The 11,072-nt window shown below is 42.7% G+C and overlaps 1 protein-coding gene across 1 annotated transcript; it reads left to right on the top strand.

Moving 5' to 3' along the window:
* Positions 1 to 1,467: 1,467 nt before the first annotated feature.
* On the top strand, positions 1,468 to 5,032 carry LOC149343760 (uncharacterized). Its single transcript, XM_089542463.1, has 4 exons — positions 1,468 to 1,516; positions 2,369 to 2,381; positions 2,480 to 2,520; positions 4,785 to 5,032. The coding sequence occupies exons 1-4, from the start codon at positions 1,468 to 1,470 to the stop codon at positions 5,030 to 5,032; spliced, it is 351 nt and encodes a 116-aa protein (XP_089398589.1).
* The last annotated feature ends 6,040 nt before the right edge of the window (positions 5,033 to 11,072 follow it).

The raw sequence follows: 11,072 nt of genomic DNA, 5'->3' as shown, positions 1-11,072 counted from the left end.
AGATCACTGGTGAGTAGCACGTTTTACTTTTGATAGTAGTTAGAGTATAGCGGACTCTATTCCCTTTAAGAACTTGTACAAAACGTCGCAGAGAAATGTTCCATCCGAATTAGCCCCGTTTTTTCTGCCTTAGTGTTTTCATGTGCAACTGCATTTCTGTTTGTGTTTGAATCACTACTGTGTAATCTGAAGTCTTCCCTCATACCAGCCAGCTATATGCTATTCGCAACCATTATCCTGTTGATTTCTCTTTACACGTTTGTGTTTCTTCTCTCGATATTTTAAAGCAGATCTATGCTTAGTGCTTCAGAAGGTATTTATTTGTATTACCAGAATGTATTTTATGTATACTGCTACGCGCCTTGTAGATCTCAGTTGACCTTGAAGGCGCTAGACACCGCAGCGGACACGGGACATAGAAAGAAGACGACACCCGTGTCCCGTGTCCGCTGCGGTGTCTAGCGCCTTCATGTCTCACCAACTGGCCTACACAGCTACCCTCCTAAGTCAGTTGACCTTATATCATATATACGTTTGAAAAGCTGTTTCCAGTTACACAGGGTACATTCTAAATGGAGGACATTCTTAATAAATTTGATTTGTAGATGAAATGACTTACAGCCCCGAGTTTTCTAGGATCCGACAAGTATGCGAAACGAAGCAAAAGGTGCGCATTAAAAGATATTTTTTTCCTATGTTAAAAAAACAGCCAAGAACAAGAATTAAATAGGCTGATAGATAAATCATCACTACGCAAAATATACCATGATGAAGCAATTTTAGCTTTCAGCCGAACAGACACGAGCCGCATTTACCATTTTATAATGGATAGAATACATGAAATTACTTGAGAAAGAAATTAACATAGAAATATTGCGACAATTGCAATGAAAACAGAAGTCACTTCTTGTTTTTTCTACTGAGACCATACGATGGCATTTATAATGGTACTGATTTCTAGTTGTATTTTGAAAGTGGAATGTGGATGTTCATTTCAAATCTGAACTGTATCTCTAGAAAAGAAAAGCTCTAGCGATAAATTTCAGTCTGTCTAGAAATTGCTGGGTTATCAGACATTCCTTTGAATCACGTGTTTCAGTTATTCGTTTAAACTGCCAATGTTGAAAAACTTGCGACCTTGAACGTCAACCTTCTCCGGTGCATGTGAAACATTGCAAGCGTGTTCTGTTAATCTTACAGCGTGGTAAAAGCAGGAAACCTTGCCTTGGGATTCGGCATGCACGGAGAAAAGAGTGAATGCTTAACGTATTTCTTGAAACTAATGAGCCAAGGAAACTTTTTTTCATTGCAGTGAACTTTGAGTCATGATTTTGTAACAGGTCCAACCAAACATTACGCTTTAACATTGTGAAGATATGTCAAATGCAAGCTCTTTAAATTTAAACTCGGCACGTGTCCTTCTCACGATTTATTTCTTATTTGTTGGTCCATACAGCTAGCTTCACCATGAAGACCTGCCTGTGGCTCACCCTCATCTCTCTCATTGCCGTTGCTTGTGAGTATGCAGAAATGTTCTTAGGGATTCGGAAAATTTTCGTTTCGCCGTACCAGTCATGCGTCATACCTACTATGAGAATGAAACTAGCATTTATACGCAATGACCGCTTACTATGGAATGGCTTTCTTTTCAGTGGAAGCTTGCTACTTTATAAGTTAGCAATATTTGATCGAGCGCAAAGCCGGATTTTATTCCTATGAGTATCAGTAAATTAACCAGAAGCAAACGTGAAGATTCAAAACGCCAGAAAACGTGCAAATACCCCGATAGTGGAAATAAGTACAAGTTCTTCTGTATTTAAAATAGTTGTGCGCAATCAAATGTCTGTAATGATCGCAATTGGACGAAATATTTTCGGCCTTTGCGTCACACTTAAATGGCGATGTTCCTTACGAAGGCGATCCTTCAGCTGACTGAGTAAAGGTTTAGACGCTGTTTGGAATCACCACTGGTGCTGCATTTATTTATTAATTCAGCCTGGAGCAATAACTATTTAAAATGTGGAACTTACCTGTAATGAGTGAACACAGATAAGAAAGAGAGATTAGCTTGGCATTAAGTGCCCATGTTCAGACAAAACCGCTTAAATCATGTGCCATTTTCTGCGTAGTTGCGCAGAAAAAGGTTGGAAATATCCGCAACTCTGTGAATAAGGTCTCTTTGAGTACTGAAATATCTGGTTTTTATCTAGTACTCGCTAGTTCAAAAGCTTGTGGCAATATTTATTTTGTGTTTAAAGCTTTTATCACCTATGATGGAAAATATGGCTTTTATGCATTTCTAGAATTTTACAATTCTGAAAAATTTATTAATGCCTTTTTTCTCATATTTCTTTCATGCGTGATGAAGATGGAGCTACAGTGTAAGTACAGTCGTTATTATTGCTATTGACAGCTATTCTATGCAGAGTATTTCGAAGATATATAACGAAACGATTCTGTTTTCCCTTCCTTTCAACAGAGCCCCGAAAGTGGGCCTCCAAAAACCAGTTCTATCGAAAGGTGAGAATCGCTTGGGTCGGAAACGAGCCGTAAAAATTCCACTGGCAAATAAACCGTCTTCAACTGGCAAAAAGAAAAGAAAGCCTTAACGTGCCTAACGCATTAATTGGCAATACGCTCCTATTTGCGATACAATTCCAAGCATTACCTATAGATCCCGTATAAAAACAAGTAACTTTGGTATCAGCGAAATTATTCTGGTTTAAATAAAGAGAATTTCCGGACCACACTGCGCAGCTAGCTTTAATGACAGAAGAAGAGCATAGGAGAACTCTTTAGAAAAACACTGCCGCTGATATTATTTCACTAAAACCACGCAAGTAGCGCACAATATGGGGCCCCTTGTAGGTGTGGCCTGTGTGTTTGGGTATAGGGGAACCCCTCTAGTGTCTTATTTGCCCATCTTGGAAAGATGTGGGCAATTCCAGATTGGACTTTTCCCTATGAATTGCACATGCGTCTCGTATTACGCTCTAGTTCTAAATTTGCCTCAATTCTTACATCAAGGCGACAAGAATCCATTCTGGGTTAATTAACGGCAGACGCAATGTAATTGTGGGAGTTCTGCTAAAAACATCTGGGTTAGCCCAAATAGGGCAGCCCGTACAAATGTATTATCGGACCTCCAAGGGCTGTAGTGCGGCTGGAAAGCGAGCGGGTCTGCATGATCCTCAGAAAAGCCTTTTCTTTTTGTACTGAGGGCATATAGGACGCTAATGTGGGCTTTACGCAGTGAGAACCTTAGCGAGAACCTGAGAACCTCAGGGCCGAAAATGGGGCGTATCAAAATTGTGCTGAAAAGTCTCTCATATGGAATTCATGTGGGACGGTGCCTTGCAATTTCGTGGCCACATGGATCTGAAAGGGGCTAAAATAGCAGGTCATCTGAGGGCAGTCCACACGGGGCCCATCCGGGCACCAGCTCTAGATCCCGCTTGTTTCCCTGATGAGCTCACCACACGGGCCCCACAAGTGCTGCCCACATAAGCCTGAGGCGGCCACAATTCAGACACGCTTTCTACCGTTTGAAAATGCTTAATTCTCACGACATTAGATGTGCTGCTTTAAGAAAGTAGCCTATATACAAATAGCTCAAACACGCATGGAAGCTGTCAGTTTCTAGAAAAAATAGATTTGGTGTTATCTCTGGAATAATATGAACGTGGCTTTCTTTATAACACAGGTGGGGAAAATCCGTTGGAAAAAAGGAGAAACTATGTTGCTCACTAAAGCATATCAAGTAATCGATTCTTGAGCGGTCAGGAGCTTTTTTTCTCATATAGGAGAAAACTTTACAGCTACATGGTGTTTCCTTATTCTTCACTTGGCAGGGATAGCCTTCGTGATGTTAAAAATACATAACCGGATATTTTTCTTACCGTTCAGATTGCACGATCCTTATAATATATTCTAAACCGCGATCTTCGTGAATGCCTTATGCGCCTGCCCAAATACAAACATATTTCTTGTGTGTTCATTTCTTTTACTCGAAAATAGAAACAACAACTTACCGGGTTTATTAATCAAGGTCGGTATCACAGGAGGCCCATTTGGGAGTATCAGTTAATTTATAGCGCAGAACAGATGAACTTTAATTTGAAGTATAAAATATGCAATGATCACAGTACGCCTGCATTACCTGTGCCTAAGGAATCCGTGTATGTGGGGCCAAATTTTGTTCACATCAGCTGTGTGCTCCTTCTTAGACTTGCCATGTCCTGCTATTTTATTATGCCGTAGTCATCGTCATCATCATCATTTTATTCTTTTGCTTGCCTCTTCATCTTCACATTATGAGGAAAGTTAGTTATATGGGGTTTTATGGCGCATAAGCACATTATGAGGAAAGATAAGAACGCTGAACTGAGTGTACCTTCTGGGGACACTCCTGCAACTGAGCACATATACTGTTAGGCCTATTTTCACATCATTGTTGTGATTACTCGATATACGTACGCTTCGAAAATACTGCGTTTCCACACTTACAAATATTACATTTAATAAACCGAACACGTGGCTACCCCGTTTAAGAGAAGTGTTAATTAATTCTTTGGAGAGAAAGCTGCAGCGAATATTTCTGTATTACACCTGGACACCTTAAATCAGCTGCACCATACCACTACCTAAGCCCTCTGTCTTAGGTGAACGGGTGATAGCTTTGCACCGTATCTGCTTCCAGACTCAGTAATTTGATTTTAAAGATGAAGAGGTGCTTTCAATGGAATTACGATTAAATATACGCCGAACATTTTCCTTCCCTGCAGAGGATGAAGCTGCAGTGATGCTAAAGGCTGGAAAAAGTCTGGAGAGTGTCGGCCGTCTCCTCCGGGGCGATGCAAGCTTGACCAAGGAAGAGCAAGAAGAAGTGCTTGAGGTCTTGAGTGTTCTCACGAATGGGGAAGTTGCCCTGAGTGGTGAAGACGCTGAGTACTTCTGGCCCCTTATCGTCAAAGGCGTCGTCGCGGGAGCCGTATCACTCGGAATCCACAAGTTGTTCGAGAATCTGGGATAAGCGAAGATCGTCGGAAATGCCCAATCTGTCCCAACCATGTTATTTTTAACAACACAAAAATAGAATTGCACTGAGTGTTGTTACTTGTTGAATGTCGCGTCAAATATACTGCTATTCTGCTAATAGTACGTCAATGTTCTTTTTTTTCCCTGTCTCTAAAGTGTTTATGCATGTTAACGGGCACCCGCAAACGCTTCTTACTTGTAAGCGGTCTACCTGCAAAATAAAATGGTTAAATTGGTAAAATGGTTTTTGAAGAAAGGAAATGGCGCAGTATCTGACTCACATATCTCGGCGCCGACCTAAAAAAGTACATAGAGAGGAAGAGCAGCCTTAGTAGAGGTCTCCGAAATAATTTCGACCACCTGGAGATCTTTAACGTGCACTGGCATCGCACAGCACACGGGCGCCTCTTGCGTTTCGCCTCCATCGAAACGCGGCCGCCGTGGTCGGGTTCGAACCCGGGTACTCCGGCTCGGTAGACGACCGCCTTACCACTGAGCCACCGCGGCAGGTACAAAAGTAAAGTGCTTAACTCTAAATATGCATGCGGGGTATCATAAGAACTTTTTACAGCGGTTAAGAAATGATAGTATACAAGCAGCACGATTTTCACACGAGTAACTGATTTACTACTATTGACTTGAAAAGGAAAGGCACAGACGCAAAAAAACACACTGACAACAAACTAATGACCATACACAGACAACTAAATCTTCTTGAAGTGACGAATTGTCAAGGACGTGCTTGGCTACTTTTCCGAAGGACCAGGATTCGATACTGGCAGTAGCGAGGGCATTGCGATGGAGGCGAAACACAAAAGGCGGCCACGCGTTTTTTAATGCCAGTAGCAGTTAAAAGTCCCCATGCGAACGAAAGTATTCCGCAGGCCTCCGCAGCAACTCCTGTTTTACTGCTTATTATTTCACTGCTCCTCATTTCCTTAACTCTGAGTGAAGGTTAAATGTTCAGCATAGGTCTGAGACAGTTGCTGAGCCCATTTTATACCTCAAAAGAGGGCGCTTGCCTAAAATGTACTTTGGCTGTGCATCAACGCCTATCAAAGATGCGAATATATGTAGGATAATATGTTATCGTGATTGCTCAGACTGGCTGCTCCGCAATGTTCTTGCTTTTCTCTCTACGACACAGCTCTGGAGTCCTGACATTTCATCATTCATCTCTCCTTCCCCCGATAAGCTATGCTAGGTTTCCTGTTAGTGAGTATCATCCTTAAAGCGAAATAATGCGCTATGCTCCTCCCACAGAGCGAGGTTCATGCGAACAGCTGCGCGGAAGAAAGACGAAACGTGGATTGGAAAGCTAAGCTGTGGCTACCATATAATTTCTTGTTTTTACCTAAAGCTGCAGCTGCGGGCACTAGCAGCCTATATGCAATTCTCTAACGACGAAAAAAAATCCAGATATGACGCATTCCGATTATCACCACACTCGCATGAAATGCAACAGAAGGCTGACTTGTCTACCTTTCTGAGCTGTTGGGAGGAAAAATATTCAGTTCGTTTACTTTTCAGATGGCCTTTGTGTCTCTACCGAATCTTTGTTTCATTCAAGTGAGCGATGAAATCGCTTGCCTCCATTCAAAGAAAGGATGTATTTAAACACAAAGACCAATTGAAAAGGGAAGTTTGTTGCTTACTGCTTCATAGCTCACAAGACCCACTACAAGTATGTGCGTCGCCTACGTGTTGGCTTGGTTGAAATATTGATGACGAACCTTGATATACCAAACAGAACAAATATTTTTTTCTTTAGTGCACGTGCAGCCTGGTTGGGAGTTTTTATATGCAACGAATTTTTGGCAGGTCCTGATTGCAGATTTATGTTCTTCCAAACTAAATTTTCATTTGCGGCCTGCGCTTCAGGCAGCGCCTGTCATTTGTGCTCAGCGCTCTTTCTTAGACAGCTTACCAAACTGATGACATGAAATCCAGCTGTCACCGCGTTACACTACTGATGCAGGTCGCGCTCTCTTGTACCAGCGTCAGTTACGAAGTTTAACCTTTTACACAACAGCTTGTACGCTCAATGCCTCGCGCATCTTCCCCGTCTTTTGCTGCGACCCTGGGCTTAACCTTGATTAAGTAAACCTCTCGACACGCAGCCCATGCCTCGCGCTTTCTACGATTGCCGCCAAACGGTTTGAAACTGCTCCAGTAGGCTACATGCCGCCCAGAGATGACCGCTAGCACATACGCTGCTGGGTGAACACAGTGAGTGCATGCTAGCAACGCAACCCATAGGCGACTGCCCGTTAACATCAGTCGGTAAAAGGAATTTATTCCGGACTCTGATTGATTCCCACTACAAATCTGGGCCCAATCTTTTCCTAGACTAAATACGCGATATCAGTGCCACACACTGCAAATCGCGATACTCGAGGATAGCAGCATCGCTTATCTGCGACCTTTACCACGTAATTATTAGCCTAAGCCCGCGAATTTTTCTCGTAAACTACCAAAGCTTAACAGTGGGAGCGTGTAAATAGATTGTGTAGCAGTGTGAGCACATGGAAGTGTAAAAGCCGTTGTAACGCAATAACATTACTCGTATTTTATGACCGGAAATCGCGCACTAACTGTGGTACTTCTCGGTGAAAACTTCAAGCACGCATTGAGGGAAAGCAGGAAGGTGGAGGTGAAAAACGGAATGAGAGAAGGAAGTGCCGTTGTGGATGGCTCCGGAATAATTTCCCCGACCTGGAGGTCTTTTTATGGGCACTCAGATCGCACAGTCCACGGGTGCCTCTTTGCGTTTGACTGCCGTTGAAATGCGGCCGATGCGCTCGGGTTTGAAGCCGAGTATTTCGGCTCAGTAGCCGAGCGCCTAACCACTAGAGCCGCCGTCGCGGGTGCACAGCTGCACGGACCGGTGAAAAAAGGAACTGAGGAACCGTAATGTTCGGGATAATTTACCCGACCTGGAGGTCTTTTTATGGGCACTCAGATCGCACAGTCCACGGGTGCCTCTTTGCATTTGACTGCCGTTGATATGCGGCCGATGCGCTAGGGTTCGAAGCCGAGTATTTCGGCGTAGTAACCAAGCGCCTAACCACTAGAGCCGCCGTCACGGGTGCACAGCTGCACGGACCGGTGAAAAAAGGGACTGAGGAACCGTAGTGTTCGGGATAATTTACCCGACCTGGAGGTCTTTTTATGGGCACTCAGGTCACACAGTCCACGGGTGCCTCTTTGAATTTGACTGCCGTTGATATGCGGCCGATGCGCTAGGGTTGGAAGCCGAGTATTTCGGCTCAGTAGACAAGCGCCTAACCACTAGAGCCGCCGTCGCGGGTGCACAGCTGCACGGACCGGTGGAAAAAGGGACTGAGGAACCGTAGCGTTCGGAATAATTTACCCGACCTGGAGGTCTTTTTATGGGCACTCAGATCGCACAGTCCACGGGTGTCTCTTTGCATTTGACTGCCGTTGATATGCGGCCGATGCGCTAGGGTTGGACGCCGAGTATTTCGGCTCAGTAGCCAAGCGCCTAACCACTAGAGCCGCCGTCGCTGGTGCACAGCTGCACGGACCGGTGAAAAAAGGGACTGAGGAACCGTAGTGTTCGGGATAATTTCCCCGACCTGGAGGTCTTTTTATAGGCACTAAGATCGCACAGTCCACGGGTGCCTCTTTGCGTTTGACTGCCGTTGAAACGCGCGCGATGCGCTCGGGTTTGAAGCCGAGTACTTCGGCTCAGTAGCTGTAGCTTAACCACTAGAGCCGCGTGACGGGTGCACAGCTGCACGGACCGGTGAAAAAAGGGACTGAGGAACCGTAGTGTTCGGCTTAACTACTTGAATAGTTTAGACATTTATTCGCATGAAAAAAGCGTTTTTTGTTTCTACTATTATTTATTTATATCATTGGTACATACGGTAAATTCCATATGGTATTATAGCAGGAAGAGCATAAGTTGAAGAGTCTTAATAAATAAGCACAATAACACATAGCGTTGTGTGAGCAAAATGCTGAACAGAGAACTCAAGAATAAAGTAAAAGGTTATAAACTCCCAATTACACGGAGCTACAGAGAAATCAAACACTGAACAGAAAACAGACACTGTAAGCCAATAATTCTTTATTCTAAAAATAATTGGTGATATGGAAGGGAATGGAATATATATATATTTCTGCTCAGAACAGCACATAGAAGACAGTAAGAAAAATAATAAAATAGAACATCTTCTGTTAAAACGACATTCCACGACCTGATTTGATTCCAAATGCTTCTGCTACTAATAATGTACGACGCTTTTCGATATCTTGAGATTGTTAACTAGCTGCAACAGTTTTCACCATGCACTCAGGTAAGACGTAATCACATTTATGCGAACAAGGCAGTTTTATTCACCTTAAGCACCATGCAGTTTGTTCATTTATTTCTCCCGATCTGTGAAACTGGACAGAGATTTTCTAGTAATTTCTGTTCACAGGACTATATACAAAGAAATAATATTCTACCAGCTTTGTATTAACAAAGGTGTATAGAATGCAAAAATCATTTTCTGGTAACTTTCTTGTGAGAGTAGTGCGCCCAAAGAAGTAACTTTCTACCAGTTTTATATTACCAACTGTTGACACGATTTCAAAGTTACTACCAAGTTACTACATTAAATAAGAAGATAACTGAAACTTTCAAGAAACGTGATAGTCATTTTTGTAAGGACCATGCAGCCAAATTCTCTACCACCAGAAATTTTGGGGAAATTGATGGCAGAACATGTAAAAGAATAACTTGCTGATATACAAAGAAACCATGCTTTTCATCAGAGGCGTGTCCATTAAATTAAAGCACCATTCTGAGTGAAACAGGAAAGTTTGTTACGCCTCACAGATTTCGTGACACCGCTTCACCACTGAATATTGTTTTATCGCAATACAGCTTTGATTGTTGATCGTCTATGAAATATTTATGCAAATAGTGCTACTAATCTGGAAGCGGATTACATCAATCTCGCGTTTGCTACAGTTTTACGCTTCCTGTACTAAAAATAGCCAAAAAAATGCCAAAGGCTGTATAGGTCCTGGGATTCAGCCGAAGACCGAACGTGACGGAAGTATAGCCCCCTGTTGGTTCGCACCTGCTCCCAGTATGTGTGTATTCACGTTGATTGAAACCGCTCGCACGCGAAGTTTGCAACGGCAAAACGAATTTAAGAGCCCTTTTAGAATAATTTTTACAAAGGAGCACTGTTACACTAAGTTACAGATCATGAACAAACACATTCATTCTTATTAAACGATTTATAATGTGCAGTAACTTGATTGGTCTGCGTAATAAAAATGCCTAGATTATTATTATCTCCCACCTAATCATTTTCCTGTTTAAAAAAGTGGGATTCCAGGCCTGCAACTCTCTTTTCCAAGAGTGAATAAAGCGCGAACACACCAAAAATGCGCATTTAAGAGCACGCGCAAAGTGCCTCGCGATGTGAAACTTCACTACTCTTACATGCGTATTAACCGAAGACTGCATTCTTGAACTGATACGGCTTGAATACAAATTAATTTTTTAACCATACCATAGCTCAGAAGAGCCAGATAAAGCAAAGCGGTAGAGTTATTAACGATCGTCACCGCATTTGAAACAGCTAAGCAGAGGAACGATTCAATAATTATATGCACCGCAGTGAATTACGCGCAGATTAAACAAACACTGTTGAAAGTGTATGATCGGAATATTACGCAATTTGTAAATTGCATCTTCCACGTTGTACACAAGTCTCAGAGCACTAGTAGAGTCTCAGTACGCATCAAAACCGGCATACACGAAAACGCATCAAGTCTATCCCCTGAAACCTTGTGCCAAGATAACCAGCCACTATGACTGAGCTGCATGGTGGTATAGACCCTGATTTCTAATGACACCCATGGTTATTTTATTGTGGGTGTCTAATAAAAGCATTCGAACTGTCTCTTTTGTGATTTAAGACTGAAACTACTTCAAAAGAGGCTGCTTTGTCGAAAGTTCTCTTCAGAGTATGTTTCGTTTGTTTCGAACGTAGCTAGACAGGCCA

The sequence above is a fragment of the Amblyomma mixtum genome, chromosome 5 (genome assembly GCF_055824585.1).
Source record: "Amblyomma mixtum isolate Tamu chromosome 5, ASM5582458v1, whole genome shotgun sequence".
In the NCBI taxonomy this organism is placed as follows: domain Eukaryota; kingdom Metazoa; phylum Arthropoda; class Arachnida; order Ixodida; family Ixodidae; genus Amblyomma; species Amblyomma mixtum.
Note: the sequence above shows the minus strand (reverse complement) of the source record. Positions and strands in the feature narration are given on the sequence as shown.